General features: G+C 42.8%; 1 protein-coding gene across 2 annotated transcripts; it reads right to left on the minus strand.

Annotated features, from left to right (window-relative positions):
- Nucleotides 1-17,637: 17,637 nt before the first annotated feature.
- Nucleotides 17,638-23,050, minus strand: LOC127343305 (uncharacterized protein C57A7.06). 2 transcript variants are annotated; one of them, XM_051369421.1, is made up of 11 exons: nucleotides 22,563-23,050; nucleotides 22,218-22,341; nucleotides 21,511-21,959; nucleotides 21,130-21,351; nucleotides 20,733-21,050; nucleotides 20,264-20,623; nucleotides 20,099-20,179; nucleotides 19,918-20,013; nucleotides 19,478-19,849; nucleotides 19,244-19,375; nucleotides 17,638-18,215 (listed from the first exon to the last, which is right to left on the minus strand). In XM_051369421.1, the coding sequence occupies exons 1-11, from the start codon at nucleotides 22,893-22,895 to the stop codon at nucleotides 18,045-18,047; spliced, it is 2,658 nt and encodes an 885-aa protein (XP_051225381.1). In that variant the 5' UTR covers nucleotides 22,896-23,050; the 3' UTR covers nucleotides 17,638-18,044. The 2 variants fall into 2 exon arrangements, with proteins under 2 accessions (XP_051225381.1, XP_051225382.1); XM_051369422.2 differs by having other exon boundaries at nucleotides 19,478-19,846; nucleotides 22,563-23,049.
- Between the last annotated feature and the right edge of the window lie 782 nt (nucleotides 23,051-23,832).

Genomic DNA, 23,832 nt, shown 5'->3' on the forward strand with positions numbered 1-23,832 from the left:
AGCTCTCATATTATTTGCTAAATTTAAATTTCGAGTTTAAATGCTCTAGAATTGACTACATAGCCATTTAATTTGATCCAGTCCATGATCATACAAACAACTTGTCTATGTTATTGCATAATCAATTAGAGGACATCATTTGTGATTTATTAGAATTGGAATCATTTCAAATTCTATTCTGGTTAAATTTTAAATAAAGTTTGAATGTACAAAAGTTCCTGTCTTGTCTTTTTTATCAATTTAAATCTACTATGAATTTGGAGGTGGGACCAGTGGCATTGGTTAGATAATTTCATGGGCTTTCCAACGGTATAAAGTTTGCTAAATTTGGTTTGGCAGATTTCAAATTATTCAAAATCTACTAAACCATCTGCAGCACATTTGAATTAAGATTAAATCTATTTTTGAATCGTGGGCTTGGGCGGGAAACCTTAATGGGCCGAAACGGTATTTAATTTTACTGCGCAGCCCAACAAGCCACGGGTGCGAGTGGGCTGCCCTGACGAGGTGGGGGCCACCTGTCAGTGTGTTTTAACACCGCGAAGCGGTACGAGCAAAGGGGGCCGTTGGATTAGAAAGGAGATCGACGGCGTGTGAGCGTCGTTGTCTCCGGCGAGAGGCGAGCACACTGGCGGCGGGCCTAGGGGGTCGGAGAGCCTACCAGGCCGTTGCAGGTGTCTGGCAGTATGCGCGGAGAAGCGGTTGTCGACGAGGAACAGCCTGGTGCAGCGGCGGCGCTCGGGGAGGCTCCAATCGAAGCAGAGCTTCCGCGAGCTCCGGCGGTCTTGAGCTCGCAATTCGAGCGTCTCCGGCGACGAGTGGTGAAATTGATGGGTGGAGGTGGCTCAGTGAGAAGAGGGGAGTGGATGGTGTGAGGAATGGAGGAGCCGATCGCCTCTATTTATAGGGTCGAGAGGTGGCCGCGGGGTGCTAAGAGGGAACGGCCATGGCGCGGCTCCTGTGGTGAGCGAAAGGGCAAGGCGAGGACGGTTACGGCTAGCTGGTGTCCTGGCGATGCTCGACGTGTAGCTGGCGCGGCCAAAGCGTGACAGGATCGCTCGAGGGCATCCAATGTCTGTGGCGCGGCGTGCGGCAGTAAAGTGAGGAGGACGACGGCGACGGAGCAGGGGCAGGCCTGGGCTTGTGTCTAGCGTGTAGAGGGTGGGGTGGCGATGCTCTACGCAGGCGTAGCTTGGCCAGAGGAGGACGGAGGTGCTCGAGCGCGTGGTGTCCTGGCGATGCCAGGGCGCGGTCACCGCGCATGCTGGCACGTCCTGGCGTGTTTTGGGCGAGCGCGTTCCAGCCAATGCCGTGCGTTGGCGTTGCTGGGGCGTGTACCATCGTCGTCCTTGAGTGTTGTAGATGCTCCAGGACAAGAGGATGAGTTGAAATGGTGGCCAGAGGTGGAGAGGCCAAAGGTGGCCGGGTGTGCATGGCATGGAGCATCTCCTCTCACTTTCTCACTTTAACCAGCCATGGCAAGTACTGGGCTAGAGGCAGGGGTCATAGAGAGGGCTGATGATCACCAGGTAAAGTTGGTTTAGGCAAGAAACCACTGGGTAATAGCATGTAACACTAAAGTGCAACATAGCCTGCCAAGTGTTTGATGAAATGGCCGCAAGAAACTTTTGTTTGAATTTTGGTTTTCTTTTTGGTGGATCTCCTTTATATAATTAATGTGTTGGATTGGTGGTGGTTTGGTCCAATTTGGAGTTGTTTTGCAAAATGGCAAAAGTGACATGATCTTCTCTTTATTTCAGCATCACTACTTGTTACCTTGTTACTGGTCAACCTAGTCAACTCTAGCCATGGTGGTCAACATCAAAGTTACTCACCTTGACATGGTCTTGGATGACATGGCTTTGGTTGACCAAGTTTAGTTTAAGAAATGAGAAAACCAGAGGGGTAAAGTAGTGAAGAAAATATTTTTGGGCCATATGACCATTATCATATGTATGTAGAAATTTTGATTTCCTTGTGTTTGATTCTTGATCCAAAGATGCAATTGTGTTAGTTTATCATATCTAAGTATTTTACAAGCAAGGGAGCAAGCAATTATGGCCTAGGGTGAAGATTTGCAATTTGGCATATTGTGTATGTAAGTGAAATATGGGTTTTTCCCATTTTCTTCATTTCCCCTCAAACTAGGGTTTGATGATCTTTGTTTAGGGTTCAATAGCAATTGATAATCATACCAACACTCATCATGGCAATTGCACAAAGGAAATTCACTCAAATGCATGAAACTATATGTGGCACTATATGCATAGAAAAAGTTTTTGTTGATTGCAAATTTTGAGTTTTGGGAAATTTTCTTTCTTGTTGATTGTTGTTGAAACTTGGGATGTTACATAGTGCGCCTATACATCTGACAAGTGTATTAGGTGTGTTGGGGACACAAGAGACTTCTTGTATCGTAATTGCAGGGTTGCTTGAGAGGGATATCTTTGACCTCTACCTCCCTGAGTTCGATAAACCTTGGGTGATTCACTTAAGGGAAACTTGCTGCTGTTCTACAAACCTCTGCTCTTGGAGGCCCAACACTGTCTACAGGAATAGAAGCGTGCGTAGACATCAAGCTATTTTCTGGCGCCGTTGCCGGGGAGGTAAGGTAAAAGGTATTCTCATCCTCCGACTACTAAGCTATTTCCTAGCACTGTTGCCGATGTGTGAGTGCTCGAAGCTATTTCCTTCAGATCCTGCAATTGCATCTTTTTGTTTCTTGTTTTTATTTCACTAGTTAGGCTTAATGGAAAACAACAACAAAATTAGAGATCTTTATGAAATTTATATTGAATTAGGACATGATGTGTTTGAAGAGAGAATTAAAAACCCCATGGAACTTTGTTTGCAAAATAGTTGTAGCAATGTTGTTAGCATGAACTCTTTGAACACTATTATTGCTAATGCTATGGAAGAATTTAAGCTTGGGGAAGCTGGTTGTGATATTTTTAGTCCCCCAAGTTTTGAGGAGAAAATTTTCTTTGATGATACTTTGCCTCCCATTTATGATGATTATAATGATAGTGGTATTTTGGTGCCACCTACTATGGAGGATAAAGTTTATTATAATTATACCATGCCTGCAATTTATGATGATTACAATGATGGTTGTGATAGTTTTACTCCCACTATTACTAATAAAATTGATTATGCTTATGTGAAGAGTAATGATACTTTTATGCATGTGAATAAGAATGCTTTATGTGATAGTTATATTGTTGAGTTTTTTCATGATGCTACTGAAAGTTATTATGAGAGAGGGAAACATGGTTATATGCATCTTAATAATATTAAGTTTCCCCTCTTTATGTTGAGAATCTTGAAGTTGCGCTTGTGTTGCCTTTCTATGCTTGTTGCATTATGCTTACATGACTTGTTTATTTACAAGATTCCTTTTCATAGGAAGTGGGTTAGACTTAAAAGTGTATCTTATTTACTTTTGATGCTCTCTTTTGCTTCAACTCTTATTTCTTGCGAGTGCATCATTAAAATTACTGAGCCCATCTTAATGGCTATAAAGAAAGCACTTCTTGGGAGATAACCCATGTTTTTATTTTGCTACTGTTTTATTGTGTCTTGAATGTTGTTACTACTGTAGCAATCTCTCCTTATGTTTATTTTATTGCATTGTTGTGCCAATTAAAGTCTTTGATAGTAAGGTTGATACTAGATTTGGATTTCTGCGCAGAAACAGATTTCTTGCTGTCACGAATTTGAGTAGATCTCTCTGTAGGAAACTCAGAAAAATCTGCTAAAAATCATGAGTAATCCTCAGATATGTACGCAACTTTCATTCAATTTGAGCTTCTTCATCTGAGCATGTTAAGTGCCTCTAAAAAATTCGTCTTTACGGACTGTTCTGTTTTGACAGATTCTGCCTTTTATTTCACATTGCCTCTTTTGCTGTGTTGAATGGATTTCTTTGTTCCATTAATTTTTAGTAGCTTGGGGTAATGTCCAGAAGTGTTAGTAATGATTGTGTCACCTCTGAACATGTGAATTTTTGATTATTCACTAACCATCTAATGAGTTTATTTTGAGTTTGGTGTGGAGGAAGTTTTCAAGGATCAAGAGAGGAGGATGATATAATATGATCAAGAAGAGTGAAAAGTCTAAGCTTGGGGATGCCCCGTGGTTCATCCCTGCATATTTCAAGAAGTCTCCAGCATCTAAGCTTGGGGATGCCCCGTGGTTCATCCCTTCATCGACAACTTATCAGGTCACCTCTAGTGAAACTATATTTTTATTCCGTCACATCTTATGTGCTTTACTTGGAGCGTCTGTATGTTTTTTTTTGAATAAATCGGATCTTAGCATTCCTTGTGTGGGAGAGAGACACGCTCCGCTGTTTCATATGAACACTGGTGTTCTTAGCTTTACTTTTAATGTTCATGGCGAAGGTTGAAAACTGCTTCGTTCATTGCTATTTGGTTGGAAACAGAAAATGCTTCATGTGGTAATTTTGTATATGGTCTTGAATAATTTGATACTTGGAAATTGTTTTGAGTTCTCAAATAGATCATGTTTAAGCTCTTGCATCATGTAGATTGCACCTATTAGTGGAGAATTACTGTAGAGCTTGTTGAAATTTGGTTTGCATGATTGGTCTCTCTAAAAGTCTAGATATTTTCTGGTAAAGTGTTTGAACAACAAGGAAGACAGTGTACAGTCTTATAATGCTTGCAATATGTTCTTATGTGAATTTTTTTTGTACTGGTTCATACTTGTGTTTGCTTCAAACAACCTTGCTAGCCAAAGCCTTGTACTGAGAGGGAATGCTTCTCGTGCATCCAAAACCTTGAGCCAAAACTTATGCCATTTGTGTCCACCATACCTACCTACTATGTGGTATTTCTCTTCCATTCCAAAGTAAATTGCTTGTGTGCTACCTTTAAAACTTCATTCCTTGTCTTTGCAATACATAGCTCATGGGAAAATAGCCTTAAAAACTATTGTGGTAAAGAATATGTAGTTTATGTATCTTATTTCTTATAAGTTGATTGTTGAGCGGTAACCATGTTTCTGGGGACGCCATTAACTATTACACTTTTGTTGAATATCATGTGAGTTGCTATGCATGTTCGTCTTGTCTGAAGTAAGGGTGATTTATCATGATTAAATGGTTTGAGTATGCATATTGTTAGAGAAGAACATTGGGCCGCTAACCAAAGCCATGAATGGTGGTGGAAGTTTCAGTTTGGACATTAATCCTCAATCTCTTATGAGAATATTATCTGTTGTTGAATGCTTATGCATTAAAGAGGAGTCCATTATTTGTTTTCTATGTTGTCCCGGTATGGATGTCCTCAGTTGAGATCTATCAAAAACGAGAAATCAAATGCGATCTATCTCCTTGGACCTTTTTACAGGCGGCATAGAGGTACCCCTTTGTGACACTTGGTTGAAACATATGTAATGCAATGATAATCCATGGAAATCCAAACTAATTAGGACAAGGTGCGAACACTATTGGTATTCTATGCATGAGGCTTGCAACTTATAGGATGTCTTATGCATAACACATATGAATTATTACTACCGTTGACAAAATTGTTTCTATGTTTTCAAAATAAAAGCTCTAGCACAAAAATAGTAATCCATGCTTCCCTCTGCGAAGGAACTTTCTTTTACTTTATGTTGAGTCAGTTTACCTACTTATTTCTATCTTAGAAGCAAACACTTGTGCCAACTGTGTGCATTGATTCCTACATACTTGCTTATTTACACTCATCATATTACTTTGTGTTGACAATTATCCATGAGATATACATGTTGAAGTTGAAAGCAACTGCTGAAACTTATATCTTCCTTTGTATTGTTCAAAACCTTCTATTAAGAATTTATTGCTTTATGAGTTAACTCCTATGCAAGTCTTATTAACTCCTATGCAAGCCCTACACAATGAATGGTGTTTGTTATCCAACAAGAGAGTGTGAGAAAGTAGCACAGTTGAAGAGAAGTTATTTATTTATGTGATCATTGTTGAGAGTGTCCACTAGTGAAGTATGATCCCTAGGCCTTTTTTCCAAATATCGAATCACCGTTTATTTACTATTCTACTGCATGTTTACTTGCTGCCATATTTATTTCAGATTGTTATTACCACTCATATTCATCCATATCACTTGCATTTTACTATCTCTTCGCCGAACTAGTGCGCCTATACATCTGACAAGTGTATTAGGTGTGTTGGGGACACAAGAGACTTCTTGTATCGTAATTGCAGGGTTGCTTGAGAGGGATATCTTTGACCTCTACCTCCCTGAGTTCGATAAACCTTGGGTGATTCACTTAAGGGAAACTTGCTGCTGTTCTACAAACCTCTGCTCTTGGAGGCCCAACACTGTCTACAGGAATAGAAGCGTGCGTAAACATCAGACCGCACTATGACTTGGATGACTGGCAAGGAGAAATACTCATGCACCTACACTCAGTTCTGTGAAGCCATGGGTTTTGGTGGTGGCCTTGCTCAAGGGTTCAAGATTCATTCTCGGTCTAAGCTCGCTAAAGGTGACATCTCCTTTTGCTATCCCCCGAACCCTACAGCTAGGCCTCCCACTATCTCTAGGATGTACTACTCTTATCTTGTCCTTGCCAAGATGTCCCGTGAGAGTCTCATCAGCAAGTCAGGCGATTCCAGTGAACTCAGGAACTACCACCTGAATCTGATGTACTATTGCCACCCTGACAGGATAAGGAAAATTGATGGTTGTGATCTCATTCATTGTGAACTGAAGCGTTCAGTTATGGGCCGCATGACTCCCAACTATGCTCAGTATGTTCAGCGTCTCATCAACCACATGGTACCTCCTCCTCTCAATACACTTGATCAAAGAGTCATCATGGAACCATTCAAGTTCCCCACTCAGGACACCCGTCCGGACGTCCCTACCATGATGCCCTCTGAGCGCCGTTCCAAGGAACGCCATGATCCTGCAGCTAGCTCCAGCTACTCTCGGCGCCCCAAGCGCGGTGCCGCTCGCTTCTTCTCCAGCATGAGGCAAATGTGCAAGAATACCAATGATGTTGCACATCAAAGTCTTGCTTTAAACCAGGAGACACGGAGGAGATAGAATGAGTTCATGGCTGGACGGAATGTCCCTGTTCCTCCTTCTAGCCCTGAGATGGAGTCTGTGGTTGCACCTGCTTGGGAGATGCCTCCCATTTCTGATGAGATGTTCCAGAACTTCGACTTCTCCATGTATGCTCATGGTGGTCTTCCTCCCAGGACTGCTCGTGCCCCTGCTGCTGATGATGCTGAAGAGGATGCAGGTGATGAGGATGAGGAAGAGGATGATGATGGCGAGGGCTCCTATTCCACTGGTCATGAGTTCTACTGATGGGAGCGCTAGCACCTCTCTTTTTTATTTGCCTTTTTGGTGTTCCGATGCCAAAGGGGGAGAAGAGAGTAGAGTCTAGGACCACGGGGTTCTTTGATTGTCACAAGCCATGGGTGTTTCTTTATTTGATTCTTATATGGCTTGTGCTTATTTGCTTTGATTTCTCAAGAACCATTTGCTACTTCGAATAATTCGTGTATGGACGACTATTTGTATGCTTAATCACTCTATTAGGATGATCATGCTTTATGCTTACATATCTTGATATACTTGTCCATACCATGCTTGTTTCCTAAAGATATTGGGGGAGCTTCTCATATTCCACAAATGGTGCACTTTGTATTCAAACGCAAACTTTCCAAGTGCACACATTATGGGGGAGCTGTCGTAATATCTTATATGGAGTCAAGGTTTAGAGCTTATCATAATATATATATATGTGTGACTCTAGCTCGGTTTGTCATCGTATACCAAAAAGGGGGAGATTGTAAGGGTATTTTACCCTTATCCATTATTTTGGTAACAATGACACCGTGCTAGAGTATTTGGCCTAATACATGTTTATAAGGATAATCTCAAGTATTAGGCAAAGAGGCATAAATGGTGTATCAAAGAAACAAGAAGGCTAAAGGAGACCCCCCACCCCCACTTCAACAACAATCAAAAAAGGGTCTACAGCAGGAATCCGGCCTGCCGCCCGGTCGGCCGGACTGGCTCTAGCCTGCCGCCCGGTCAGCCGGACTGTGCGCCGGACTGGCTCGGCGTGCCGCCCGGTCGGCCGTGCGCCAACCGGGCGCCAACCGAGTGACCTCCTGAAAGACGCGAAGTGATCCCGGTCGGGGTCCGGCCTGCCGCCCGGTTTGGACCGGCGGGTCCGGTCCCTGGTCCGGTCCGACTGCCCTCGCAGACTGACACTCCGGTCTGTGGTCCGGCTGACCGGGATTGTCGAGAGAAAAGCTGATGTGTCAAGTTCCAACGGCCACATTTTAAGTGACACTATAAATAGCCCTTCTCCTACCTCTGAAGAGTCAGGCACTACACTACAAGATGTTCTTGAGCTCTCCCTCTCATACTCCATTGCTAGAAACACCAAAAGCCTCAGATCTCCCTCCTCCTCCACCCAAACTCAAATCCCTCCGGGGAAACGTTAGAGGAGGACCCGATCTACTGTTCTACCAAGCCAAATCTCATTCCCCCTTGTATTCATCAAGAAGCTTGCTTTCTAGGGTTCCTTGGAAACCCTAGGTGGGCAAAAGAAGTCCGGAAGCATCTGGGCTGTGGATTTGCTCCTGACAAGATTGTGAAGGTTTGGAGGCTACCTCAAAGTCTACCACAAGTGAGTGAGCTATTCCTTCGTGGGATAGGCTCCGGAGAATAGGATGAGCCTTCGTGGCGTGGGGAATCCTTCGTGGGACCTCCACCTCTCCAAACGTGACGTACCTTCTTGCAAAGGAAGGGAACACGGGAATACATCCTCGTCTCCGCGTGCTATCGGTTATCTCTAACCGAACTCCTTACTTGTGATTTAACTGCATGTGAGAGCCTTCGTGCTCGAGTTAGTTGTATCCTCATATAGGTTGTTTCACCTAGTTTGCATTAGGCTCATATTTATATTCCGCAAAGCCTAATATTGCAAAGAAAGAATTAAAATCTGTAGAAATCTATTCACCCCCCTCTAGGTTTACCATCTCTGAACTTTCAGGTGGGGGCAAGGATGGCCGCCATAGTAGTATCAAACTTTTTCCCTAGAGACCCTACGTTATCGAATCCACGGAAAGATCACTTTTGGTGTATGATCACTCAGGCAAGACTTCCAGTATTTGTTTTACTCTTGTCTTACGAGACCAATGTTTTTTGTGTATGGTTGTCTATCAATGATTTGGAAATAGGCATGGGCTTGAGGTTCCTCCTGCAATTCTGCGTTAGTAGGTGGGATTTCTCTACTACTTAAAAAGACTAAACTGGTTCCTTATTCTGCCCATCCAGCCATACGTCAAATTTTTTGTTCGTCCTTCGCTTCGTCGTTCGTCCATCGTCGCATCGTTTCGTCGCCCTAATCCCGCCTCGCTCGCTTTGCCCCGCCCCAAACAGTTATCTACCCCGACACTCCTGCTCCTCACCATTCATTTTTCTCCTCCACATCGCCGAGACCTCGAGACACCGACACCCCTCTTCCCCACATCCGACGCCTCCTCACACCGGCCTCCACCGTGCGGATCCAGTCTATACCGCATGTACCCGGTCATCACCACCTCCCCTTCGACTGTCCCTATTATCCATGGCACGTCCAGGGGGAACGGAGGCCCGACGCCCTGCCTAGATTGTTAGCAAGAGCAGAAGCGCCGAGGCGTGGCTCGATGCATGGAGGCTTGGATCTGAACATAGGTAATCAGATCATGCCGCCCTCCTCTCTTACTTTCTCGATCTATCGCCCTCACACGCGCACTCCTGCCACGCAGCCGCCGCTGCCCTGCACATTAGCCTGCCTACTCTGCACCAGGCGGCCGCCCCGTCCCCTGTAACCGCCGGACTTCTATCTGCACCTCGTGAGGTCACTCCAGTGCGGTCTTCATCAACAGGAGAGGCCAGCTGAGTCAAGGAGCGACAATGGCTTTGCCCATGCCTTTGACCACTAGATTCCTTCTTAAGATAGCCCTTTTGTACCAATTTCTTCTCCAGCTTTGATTTTAGATGTTTGTGCTCGTTAATTGTTTGTTATAAATGAGTAATCTCGGTGTCTCTATTCTGGATCTGGGAGTGGAATGTGTTTACCATGACCTCATACATTACGTCCTTAAGAAATTCAGATGCTCTTGTATATCAGAAAACAAGCGTGAATATTGAGGTGATACTGCTATTGGTTTAGGAAGTTTTCTTCAATATGTATGCTTGCGGTATGAAAGCCTTAGTGAGCTCATCAATGGCAATCTTATCAGCAGATCTAATCTTGTCCGGGTCATATGGGGTGTCAGTCTCCTGCAGCTGAATGTATGTTGCTTTAAATAGGACATGTTGTTGATGAGTATCCTAAACCAATCATATTATCCATCGAGTCCATGTTTGATTCATATTGTTTCATAAATTTGTGTTTCCTTGGAGACTGGTCGGATCATTACTTCTTAATTTTTCTTAGGATTAACCAAGTTAGTTGTCTCCTACCAATGTATAAGTAGGCATTGACCTGCAAAATAAACTACCTGGTTCAGGTTATAGCTTTACAGGATAGGATGTCAAACTTTTGTATTTAATTCTAACACAATTCCTTGAAGAATATTATATCATTTTTGTTGCATGAATTTTTTTGGAATAAATGTCTATTTTGTCAGTTGTACGCTTACAGCTCGCATTGAAGTTCTCTGTAACACAAAAAACCATCAGCTGTGTTGCGATGGCTATGAGGACACTTGGTGCCGTGATGTGAGATCCAAATCATGCATCACCTCTCCGAGCATCCTCACCGCTGTGAGGATGCACTCTTCATGCATATTCTCATGGAGATCTGAGGCAGTGGCTAGCTCTTCTACCTCATCGTGACCAATCAATTTATCTCATTGCTTTGTGTTTTATCTCCTACAGTAATGCTCAATTACTTTGTATGAACAGTAACCATGGACGGAGACTCAAAATATGGAAGGAAAAAGGATCCAAAATTCGGCAAGAAAATACAGAAAATAGCTTAGTCAACAGAACTACTACAAGCAATGCAATACATATTCAAAGCGAGTGTCTTTCATTCTTCTATGATTTTTCATTACGTGAAATCTGTTAATCCTAGGTAACTTGAGTATTCAGTATCTTTATTTGAGGTATACTACCATGTTTCGTAAAGAACATCTATGGAGTTTCATTACACATGAAATGAGTCAATATGGTTACCATGAAAACTTAGTATATTCGATGTGTACAGTTTGCGGCCATTTGTTTCTAGAATGTCCTATCAAATCTCTGTTGCTTGATTGTATTCATGAAATAATACTTCATACTTCTATGATTTTGTTACGGCTTTCTCGGTTAATGCAGCTTTAATGACTCATGGTAATTTATAGAAGTCTGGCCTCAAACGAATCAGAGTTGCATGATGTATTGGGAGATTAGGGCCAAGATAGTTCTAGATAAGATGGAGTCTAATACTTTGGAATTTCGCACAATCAGATCCCGAATAGTCCAGTACACAGAATGAATGATTGCGAGATATAGCATGTGATCTCACCACCCCCACTCTTTCTCAATTTTTTTATTCTTAATTCTCTAACTGTATCAATTTACTCACTATTATTTACTAAAAATAAGCTCTAATATAAGTCCTAACTGCATATTTTAATGTTTCAGCATTTCGAATAGGTATCTATGTTACTATCCTCATGAGTCTAAAAGGAATTCTTTTGTAGCTCTAGGATTTTTTTTTCACGGTAATTAATACATATATCAAAGCTAACCCCATTTGCACTTACCACATCGTTTTGGGTTCTGTAGATGTATCCTTTTACTTCATCTATATGCTTCCGCAGGTAAACAAATCATCTTGAGCATTACCTCAATTTTCGTTCTACTTCATCTATATGCTTGCACGTAAAAAAATCATCTTGATTATTACCTCAATTGTTCCCGGCCATACAACAGTTCTTGTTTGTTCATAAAAAAGGTTAAAATACCATAGTGATTAGGTATATGTAATACATGGGGATGTAGATTTTTTGTTGTTTATATTCGCCTCAGTTTATATCCATTTCACGCTAGAGAATGCTTACCTCTTGCAGGTCCTAGGTGTGATTGTAGTAGACTGTTAAAAGAATTTAGGCTGCAGAAAAGAAGCAACTTGTTTGAACATTTGGAACTAGAATTAGAGATTGTCCATGGTATGCAGTTAATTTAGGACACTTTCCCACTAAATATTGGTGATTGATGTTGTTGTTGTAGAGTGTTTCTATTCAGATTAGGGTGTTACTTCCTACATGTATACACCAATCAATTACGTTAGCGGATAAATGTGTCAAATTCTATCAATATGGCATAGGATATATAAAGGCCGAGAGAAATAGTTGAAATCAGTTGTGTGTATAAATGTACTTTGCCTCATCTCTTCAAGAACCATGAATAATGATTCTCACCCCCCTAATTGTCTATTGTGTTGCCTCACCCAGAATGGAGACGACACACTCTGGACAGTTGGCATTGAGGTAAAGAATGTGCCATGCTTGGCTAGGAATCTCTAGCTTTGTGATAGTGGGGTGTACTATAGGTTGCTGCTTCCGAAAGACTGGCGTAAAATGCCATACTATCTGGGCTTCTTCAATTGTGTTTCTGATCGCCATCGAAACCTGCGTTTTACTAGACTATGATGACTGTTTTCAGAGAGGATGGATTACTACTGGGATTGCTATTGGGATTTCCATCAGGTATTGCTATTCTTTTTTGGTTAGTCTGTGCTATTTTCTTGCCGTTGTTTCTGAATACTCCTTCCTTTAGTTGTCTGTCTTAGGTTACCTCCTCTGGTGGTTTCACTCATGAATGTTGAAAGTGTATACTTGCATGTTAGTTTGTGTGTTCATGTTTTTGTGTGTGTAATTCATGTTTCTGATTTTGGTTAGCTCTATCACATGGTAGCAGCTATCAAAGGAATTTTCCCAATGCTTTGCATCACTTTTGCAAGTGTTGTGTCCTGATACAAGCTAAGGTATATCTGTGAATACTTACAGCAGCCGAGAAACATCTAAAGAAGATGTCTAGAGGGTGCTGACTCTTTTGCCCATGGTAGATGAGTCTGGGGCTATGTTGAAAAAAATATTTTCTGAACGTAAATACTAGAAGGTTGGGTTTATCTCAAGCGGATGTGGGATATGAGGGAAAAGTGGGCGTTCACATATTTTGGCAGAGAAGTGAGTCAGTGAACTGTGTTTTCAAATGATTTGTTATGCTGGCTGATAAGAATGTGTAAAATCCCTAGATGATCAATCCGTGAAAGTTCAGATTATTATTACAACCTGATGTGCCTCCAGTTGTTGACCAGTTTGTTTGCGTGGTGCAATGCTCGGTAGCTATATATTTTGTGGTAACAACTATATACTAACAAGAATGTGTAAGATCTTTACGGTTGTTGACCTTAATTGTAATAATTTAGAAATGATTCAGTCCCCAAGCAAAAGGGTGTTACCAGTTGCAAGTTAGATGTTTGGTTCCTTCAATTCTCCGCTATTCTTAATAAACATGGCTCACAATAGGGTAAACTGTAGGTAGCTATAGGTTTCAGGCGATCCATAGTGGTTCATATCCTCTCGAAGCACAGCAATGTGCATGCATTTTTTTTCCTTCCAGCCCAATGGGACATAAATACATGTGGTGATCTGACACGGACATTCGCCAGTGGGAGAAGCCCCCAGATCGCTATGTTATAAGATCAACTTTGATGGTTCTTTCAAGGCCGACATTGGGGATGGTGGCTGGGCTATATCATCCGTGAGTAGGCTGAGAACTTTGTTGCGGCTGGTGCAGGTAGGTTGATGAACCTAAGTAGTGCTCTGCAGGCTAAAGCGGAGGCCTGCCTCGCTGCGATTCAGGGTGCGGACAAGATCGGCGCCAACCGCGGCATCTTCGAATCTGATGTGTACAACCTAATCCAGTGCCTTAAGAGCATCGACTATGACAAGTCTGAGATCGGTGTGCTGGTCAAGGAGGCTAGAAGCTCATGTCCTTTGAACATTGTTTCTTTCGAGTTTACTTTTAGTCGTCGCTTTTGTAACAATGCTGCCCAGGAGCTTGCTAAACTAGGAGCAATTTCTGAGTCTGAGGACTCCTACTGCGATGCTTATGCTCACAGATGTATTGCTACTATTTTGGACAGCGATCTAGCTGGGCCAGTTTAATGGAATTTCCATGTTTTACGTAAAAAATACCACTAAATAAGGTAACTCAATATTATTATCTTACAGGTATTATACCTTCACTATCTGTTATTTGCACTATCTGTTATTTGCCAGTTTGCATTGTAGATCACCTTCCATTTGCATCATCTTTCATGTTCTATGATTTTGCCTTTTTACATCTTTGCATTTGGCTAAATTGTCATATACCTGCTAGCATTATTCGCATATGGGAGTGCATTCTTAAAGTAAAGAGTCAAAGTCAATTGCTCAAAAGTTAACAGTATAGAATTCATGGATCATATGGCATGGTATTTGAAAATAGTAGATACTGTAAGTCTCAAACAATGGTATTATGATGATGTAGTGTATTATGATATCCTGATTTATTTTAAATTTTCGTAGTGAGTTTTGAATTATATATATGCATTGAGAAATAAAATTTGAGCACCCGTAGCAACGCACGGGCATTTGTACTAGTAAAAATAAAAAGAAGAACACATGTGCAATATCATAGTAAAGGTAAAAGATGCAACATTGATGTTGGCAATGCGTTCTAATGTGCACCCTGATATCGCCTGCCACGGTTTTTTAGGATCGATTGTCCACCGAGTTCCTAAACGTGGAGTCACTGTTAATATAAATCAGACAAATAGCCTTACATTTTGTGATGTGACCACTACCCGACAACCACACTACCGAGTATCGGCCCATGAATACTATCACCTGAGAATGACGTCGAATCATGAAACTTAACTCTAGTGAAACCCTAATACCTTTACATGTCTCTTTGGTTTTGGTACTTGTCAAACCTTCAAGATCATGACAAAAAAAATGTAAGACATGAAATGGATCTCTACTCATGTATTGTGCACTATCCCATAAGAAGTTAGATGCACATATTGCTGTGAAGAACATGCTTCAACCCATAGCCCATGTGTAGTACTCACGCATAATTAAATCAAAGAAATCTCAAAGAGATGAATGATGAGGCTTACAATGTCATCAACCGTGTATAAAATCTAGATTACAACCAGATGGAAAGGGGATGAATATGGTGATAATGTTGATGAAGCATTGAAGTCGAGTCAACCGGGATATTAGTGGGTCACATGTTTGTCATTTCTATGTAGCCTAGAGCAGAAAGTGGAGTCCTTATTGAGATTTTGCATGTTTGTAGCGTACATCATTATCTACAACATGGAATTTCTTTTAAAAAAGAACTTAAAACATGCATACGCTTTCTGAATTCTTGAAAATAAAGATCTACAATGTAGCAGGTTTGAAGTTTCCCATGGCCAACTAACCACGCAAAATATTTAGACATGGCGCACGAAAGAAATACAAAAACATTCTTAATCAAAGCGATCGCGGTGCATGTATGCAGGGAATCCCTCTTGCCACAACCCACAAGGCATTTTGTAATGGCACCGATGGATGGTTACAGGTGTGGCATTTGCTTTAGACCCCTCGCGAAGAGACACCGTGTTAGCTGGCATTCGACTCAATCCGCTTGGTCCGTCACTATATGTCTATATATAAATCAAGTTTCATTTGGTTATTATTATCTCCTCAGTGTCAAAACTTGAAGATTAACATTCAACAAATACACCTCAGAATCAGATGCAGATGATGCTGCCACCAGGGGCGGCGAAGGCCATCCAAGCCGGGACCTCCCGCAAAGCTGGCATCGACGAATCATGCATCTTCTTCTTCTTGTCGCCGCCGCCGCGTGACAGATCAGCGCACGCGCCAGTGTCCGCCGGCGGCCGGCCGGCTAGCTCGCAACGCATGCGCGCAGCTAGCGCGGATCCTACGAGAGAAGTAGAGGAACAGATAAATCCTGTACCTGTACCTGCACCTGCACCTCTTTCGAATTTTCAAAAAAAACTGAAACAAATCGTGTATATAAGAGAGAAAAATGAATGCTACTGTAGCTTCCAAACAAAAGTGCTCCTGCCTGGACATCCACTCATCCAGCCTATTGCTGACATGAGATTGGATCCGAACAGCACTGCGAGCTGCTGGTCACCCATAGGCAATTAAGAGAATAGCAAAAATGGTTAGTCAGCTTCATCATGCATACGGGCTAACTCTATACCTAGGACAGAAATATAATGCTAAATGTGGCCGAGTCATGTTTCGCGTGTGCATCTACAAGACCAAGCTAGGGAACAGAGGTACTGCTGGACAGCTGGGAGTTTTTACTAGTCCTGGACATGCCTGAAATCAGCCAAGACGAGAGAAACAACTGCTCCCTCCGTTCCATAATTTGAACACGGAGGGAGTACTGACATGTACTGTAGTTTCGCTGCATACCATCTTCGCTCGAAGAGATGGCAAAATTAGAGTTCTACGCCTCTAGAGACTAGCAAGACGTTTCGTACAACATCTACAACCAGGTGAAAAATCCACATTGTCATTAGTAAGCGTGAGCCACAAAGGATTATATGCCGCACCGACACATATCTAACCAGCAGCTAGCGCCACGATAGTGAGGAAGCGAATAGTCAGTCTCATTGCATCCTGCTTCTTTCTTGCACGATCTCATCATCTTTCATGTTCTTCTCCTGGACTGCTGCTGTTGTAACCACATGTCAAGGAGAAAAGGAATGGGCAAGTACTTGGGATGGATGATGAGGCATTACGCGCATTTCATATCCAATAAATATAATCAACCATAGCAGACTATGCATTGTGAACTCCAGAAGTAACACGTCTACATACTGAGCTAGAGTATCAAATTCGTTGCCTTGTGATCTAGGCACCATACACTTGCCATAAACACTATTCAGTTATGTCAAAGTTATCTAGCCACACCTTTGCTGGCATGGAATGTAAAACGACAGGACCTGAAATATGTCTGTAACTGTAAACGACAGCGAGAGGTGATTTAAATAAGTGCATTCCTACAACGTTAAGGCTAGCGTACAGGCAAATGAGAAAGAAGTACACTTGTTTGAATAGGTTAGCAGAAGATGCGGTACCAGATATCTGTAGTTATCCCAGTCAAGAGGCGCGGATGCAATTTTGCTAAACTCAACATCACCGCTGTCTATAGAAGAAAATATATAGCCATTGCTCTTGTCAATCAGCTTCACAAGATTACCGACACTTTCCTTGTCCTAGAGGCAAAATTTATAAGAACCAAGACAACATGGAACTCAGTTGAAAAAATAATCAGTTCTTTCCAGCCTAGATGTCCAAAGTTGTAAAATTGCTAAAATAACAATCACATCTCATAGCTCTTTCATAAGTTTCAAGTCAGAAAAATACAAAATATTCTGAATTACTTAAGTGTAAAAACGTTAACGCAATCTAAGTACAAGATCACCAATATTGCAGGTTTTGCCGTGAATGATTTAAAGGTTACGACATTTGAGGGTTCAGAACATTTGACACTGCAAAAGCATTTTATGAAAGAAAAAAGTCTAATGGAAACCAACACGCGTGGCAAAACCACGTAAAAGTCATGTTGACATGTAATAGGAGCAGAGAGGAAAAACCAAATGGCGTTGAACTTTTAGCATCCATACTACATTTGACCAAGCTACAAAACATAATACAAAGTTACACGACTTTAGGTGCACAAAAAAAGTTCAGCTCAGGTGGAGGAACTAGGTGTGATATCTCAAATACAGCACAGGGGTTTCGACGATGGCACCCAAAAAAAAACCCTTCCAATAGCCAAACCGCTGTTGTTTTTTGACTTGCACAATGAGAAGAATCTGTGTGTGTATACTTCCCGAGGATTTGTAAACAACTGTGGCAAGAAACCCCAACGTGGCATTCTGAATGCGCATCTCTCACCACATAAACTGAGTATGTATGGGCAATTTTCTCATCAATTCCTCGGATGTGAAGTTGTCCTCTTAGCTTGTTTTGCAGACGTTTTCTTTAGGCTTGGATTCGGTTTTGCTCTCTGAATGACCCTTCTGGGTTCATCAGGCTTCTCATGCGGATTAATCTCCTCATATTGTATTGGCTTAATAACAACACCAGGCTTCTTCACAATCTGAAAGGTAGGATATGAAACAGTAATCAGAACCACAGAACCGTGTCTTAATCAATTGCTGCCACATAAGGAAATAACAAAAGGTTGCTCCTGTACTGGTCATCCTTGCTCCCTCCATTCCCAATAATTGTCCACAACTCTTGTTTCAAAATAACAGTCTATCGAGGGACTCAAGGGTATAGTTACTATTTTCCAATATTGCATGTGGGTGATAACACACATGCTACTATGCTAGGTGCAGGTGAGGAATACAATACCTGTTATCGTAAAGTTAAAATCAGAAAGTATTCGATTAGAGATAAGATGTGCATTCGCTTGGGCTTTAGAAAAATAGAGATAAAGTATCTCCTTGGAGATGAGATCTGTATAGTTTCATTTGTTAGGCCAGCTCTACAGAAATAGTCTTGGAGTGTCCATTAAATCCTCCTGGCGGTATTTACTCTCATGAACATTAGTTCATGACAACTCTATACACCTAGTAAATGCTTTGGGAGTGGATAAGTGGATGCAGGTAGTACGTCATTTAATAGGAGGACGCATGGCCATTCCTTAGAATCAATGCTTTCTTGGTCTGTGCACTTGACGGGTTGTCAACAATTATAGTGAAACAGGGGGAGTATACAATTCGAGTGTTACAATATTCCGGCAAAGAGAGGTATTTATAATCAAGAAAAGAAATTATCATCAAATATAGTTTATTATCCTGGTGGAAGAGAAGTCTTATCGTGGAGATAGAGCAGTAATCAACAAATATCTGTACTTACCATTATCTATGTACAAAGCCACATTTTATAAGCAAAATGAAAATCCTAAAGGAGTAGTACAAATAAACACTTAGGTTGCATATGTACAAGACATAAAGTTCCACTGTACTTGTAGTAGGATGAAACGGAAAGGTCAGTAACTTCAGGAATGCAGTTTTGGATCAACTATTGATTTAAGCAACACAACTCCATACATCCATTAATGATATTAAATTCTTAGCAGCTTTACGCATCAGCTAGATTTAGAATTTTAGATGTACTCACCGCGGGGCGGTTGAGAGCAGAAACTGATATTGCTGGGTTGAAATCCGGTCCAAGAGGCATACGTATGCTATTTTCATACACATCTTTTGAGGTGTACGGGAAAGGAAGATTCGTTGCTAAAAGCTTTTCGGCCTGCAAACAGCATAGTCAAAATTATTGCTTAATAGCAACAGCTAAAGGTCAAGTAACACACTAGTGTAACAGATATGCTATATAACAAGGAACACATTTTACCTTCTTGTCAACATGTTCAGAAATAATAACGTTTTTCAGCTTAGCATCTTTCCTCCTCTTTAAGGCTTCTTCCCTCTTCCTTTTGGCATCTTCATGTTCTTTCACCATCCAAGAAGGAAGTCCTTTTTTCTGTTGTATGTCAGTCCATTGTCCCCAACCAGGAACAAGTGCAGGTTCTTCAGGTTCAGGATTCTCTTCATTTAAAGCTTCCAGTTTGTCATTCTCAAACTCGGCTTCAACATCATCCCCAGCAAAGGCTTGACGAATAAGATCAGCTTGTGATGGAAGTTTGTAATTTTCCTTTTCATCAGGGATAGTCAAGAAACCGTCAACCATCTCTTCCTCGGGATCTGAATCAGAATTGTGAAGCTGCTACAAGAAAAACAGTGAGCAACAGGAATCAACTTGATTTAGAACCAAAGTTCGTGCTGAAGGCAAACCAGAGGGTTTGGATCCACAGCTGAAGGGATCTGCACTTTGGATTTATTTTTACTCTCTTTCATATTTTGGTCACCATTTGCTTTGCTACTTTTTACCTGGTCAAGAACAAAAGTTACAGATATGAAAAGAAATATGGCATGGAATCAAAGAGCTTTCAACAAAAGGTGCCAGTATAAGTACCTTCTTCCACGAATTATCAGCTAAGATCCCAACTTCAATCTCTGTCTTTGTGCGTGGGCTTTTTCTAGCGTCATCAAAGCTCTACATAATTTAGAGATTATAGATAAGATTTCTACAATGAAAAACACATGATACGGCAACAGTGCAAAGTTTAGAAGATCTTACTATGAATAGATCATTCTGTTGTTCATCATCGAGCAGTGCGGTCCCAAGTTGGACATCATCTGCCTTGTTATTTGCATAGTCTGCCTTCTTATTCTCTTCACTGCTGTCGAAATGTTGACCGCAGTCAGAGTCATACCCACTGTCACTGTTCCTGTCAGCATCCCCTAATTTAGGCCTCTTGTTTGCCTCTGCATGTGTCCTTTTGACAGGACCAAAAGTTCTCTTACCCGTCACCTTGATGGAATCTACATTCTCCTCGGTGTTGCCATCTTCCAATTTCCTCAGAGATTGCTCCAATTCTTCATAATCTAGTCGTGTTTCCTCGTAAGTTGCATCTGCACGCTTTTTCATCGCACGCTCCTGTAGATAAGAGAAGAAATATGATGATGGCTGTGATATAAACGCATGCAAAATGACATTTTATAAGCTAATGCACTAACAAAAACACAATGTAAAACTGAAAGCGCACCATGAAAGGCAATGAAAAAACTCCAGACTTCGGAATCGCATTATCTTCTTCAACAACTCTACGAATCTTTTCCTTCCCTCTGTTCAGAAGCTTTGCTTCTAAGTTGCTTCCATCATCGTCTTCGTCATCGTCATCAGAACTTTCATCACTACTACTAGAATCGTTTTTTATGGAATTCATTTTTCTAGTAAGAAGAGCATGTTGTTGGAGTTGTGCAGTAATAGCATCTCGTGTGCCTTCATCCTGAACAGACAAACCTCGCTTCAAGATTCGCTTCGCCCATTTCGAATTATTCTTGTGCTTGAGTGTCATCCTTTCCTGAAAACAATTGGGAGATAGATTAGCAAAGTTATTGTGGAGATATACAAGAGAATTCTCAAAATAAACTAGGAACTACCTCTGCACGCTTAAATTCTTGTTTCATAGCAGACTCTTCTGCTGCTTCGGGATCTGCCTCCAGATCTGCTGAGGATGCTTTCCGTTTGTCCTTCTTCAACAACCGATGATATGTCCTAGACTTAATCTTCTTCACACGTTTTGCTTTCATCTCATGACGAAACAGAAGGCTGCGCATTTTAGCAAGACGGTTTTGACGCTCTCTTACATCTTCCACATCCATCTACACAAATACATGAACCTATTTAGCATAGCAACCTCTGAGCTCAGAAGCTTGAAACTTGCATATTATCACTAAATATGCTCAGTCAGCAAAACAATAAGCACTAACACTCAAATAGTATATCTAACTAAAGTGGTGAAGTTATATAAGGCCACATACCTTGTTAAGTTCCAAGATTTTGGCACCATCGTTCTTGTGCGCTTCCATAATTTCTGTGCTGCGTAGAACCTCAGCCATCTGTTTCTCAAAGGTTGACCTTGGTTCGAATTTGCTAGCAATTGCCCCAACAGTACTCTGACCTAAGTCTAAATCATTTTCAAAGTAGAGTGTGGTAGCTTCCCGGTTGCTTTTCACTAACCCCTCCCACTTGCTGATATCATGCTTGTGTACCTTGTACGTCGCAGCACGGTCCAGCAAGTCCCTCTTGACTTTGGGCATTGGTGCCTGCACGACCATTGGCTTTTTCTCCTGCTGCTGGACCCTCTTGCGTATCTTGCTATACCCAGGCTTATCCTGGATATCATCCATGAGATCATGAATTGTTACCGGACCACCTGCAGGCTGCAAAGGTAGCTCTTGTGCCTGCTGCTGCTTCTTCTTCTTGCCCCCTATTTAAGAATCACACAGCTCGGTTTAAATTTTTATTCTTTAGAACGTCCCGACAAAGAGCAAACTTCTCATGCACCAAATTTTGTTTTAGCTTCAAACTCTTTTAAAAACTGATAATAATGTGTAGGGAACTAGCATGTATTACGAAACAAAGAGCCAATTCTAAGAAGCAATTCAGCACTAAGCGACCAAACTTTGTTCCATATTAGGTATAGAATTGTCGTATTTAACTATCCAATATTCCCAAAATATATTACCATCGAACGCCTCTCTAGGCATTCCGGTCGTCTCCTTGAGTATCCTTATCTGCTTCTCCTCATCGTCATCCCCGTCATCATCTTCTTCCATATCCTCGCCTTCATCCGAAGGCACGTCCTCATCCTAAAATGTAGACACACAATTTCAGTATAGCTTGCTTCCAAATACTACTAGCATGTACGTATGTAATTTAACACCACGTCAAGAGGGAACTGAAAGGATGTCTCAATTACTACTAGCAAACACATCTGCATTTGCTTCCCCAATGCACACGAAGAACCCGCAAAGTTGCATCTTTATCAGAAGCTAAAAATCAAGCGTACAAAGAGGGAATCGGCACGTACCGCATTGGAGCCGTCGCTGTCGAAATCGTACTCGTACGTCTTGACGGCGTCGTAGCGGTCGTTCTTGCGGGCCTCCTCCTCGGGCACCCCCTCCTCGTACTCGTACACGTCCTCGCCCACCACGTCATCCTCGTCATCGGAGTCGGAGCCTCGGTCACGGGCAGGCGCCAGCGACTCGAGCTCCCGGCGCAGCTTGTTGGGGAGATGGGGGCCGTGGCTGCGCCTCTCCCCGGACTTCCCCGCGCCACCCCTGCCGCCCCTCCTGCCGCCGCGCGATGCCCTGGGGGCCAGGGATTTTGTTCTCTCCTTCGGCTTAGGCTTCGGTCCGGCCATGGCGTCGACGGTGGCTGGGAAGCGTGCTCTATCAGCTACGGCGGCGCGCCCAAAACAGGGTTTCTTGCGGCGGCGGCGGCAGGTTTAGGAGGAGAGAGAAGAGGGAGATGCGACGGTGGGCTATACAATACTGGGCTGGGAGCCTGGGCGTAAGGAGGGATCGATATCTTTCGCTACATAAGCTGAACCACGGGTGGCAATAAGGCCCAATAAGAGCATCCCACTCAGCCCCCGAGCAACGATTTTCCATCCGGACGACATAATTCGGCACAGTCGCGCCCCCGGTTTCTCGATTTCGTTCGGATTTGAGCCAAAATCCATCCGGCGAGCCCACGCCATCCCCGGTCCCCCGAGGCGCGCTCGGGGACTCCGAACGAAAGAATTTGACGCGAAAAAGGCGTGTGGACCCTCGTAGTCGGCGACTGGACCGCCAAATCCTGTCGATTTTCCTCCAATTTGCTTGCATATCCCCATTCTCTCCTGCCGAATTTGTGTAGCCGTCTCCATTCTCCTCCTCCTCATTCTCGTCCACCACCATGTCACCGAAGCCGAGGAAGTCGCGGCCGAAGAAGGAGCGGACATCGGGTGTGTCCAACGCACAGTGGGCGGCGGACGAGCTCCGGCGACAGATCGAAACAAGCGCCAGGGCGAAGAGGGAGAAGAAACTCAACGCGAAGAGGGCGGCGTTGGCGGCGGAGGACGGTCTCCATGGCCATGAGCATGGGCCATGCTCGCGGCGGCGCCGCCGCCATGTTCCCCGACCAGTGGCCGATCCAAGGTACAAGCAGTTCCCCGTCGGCTTTCTCCCCTTCGAGCTTCTCGCGGTCGTCGCCTGCCATGTTCCAAGAGGTGACCTACGGCCAAACGTCCAGGTTCACGCCGTCGCCGCCCGATCTCGCCGGCGGCAACTGCTGGCGTGTAGTTGACGTGGGAGTTA

This window comes from Lolium perenne, chromosome 3 (genome assembly GCF_019359855.2).
Source record: "Lolium perenne isolate Kyuss_39 chromosome 3, Kyuss_2.0, whole genome shotgun sequence".
NCBI classification, from domain to species: Eukaryota; Viridiplantae; Streptophyta; class Magnoliopsida; order Poales; family Poaceae; genus Lolium; species Lolium perenne.

Coding starts and splice junctions, on each gene's coding strand:
- LOC127343305 (XM_051369421.1), bottom strand. CDS start 22,895: ATGGCCGGACCGAAGCCTAAGCCGAAGGAGAGAACAAAATCCCTGGCC. Junction 20,624..20,732: donor TTTTTTCATTGCCTTTCATG/GTGCGCTTTCAG, acceptor TCTTATCTACAG/GAGCGTGCGATGAAAAAGCG. Junction 19,376..19,477: donor CTGAACATGTTGACAAGAAG/GTAAAATGTGTT, acceptor TGCTGTTTGCAG/GCCGAAAAGCTTTTAGCAAC.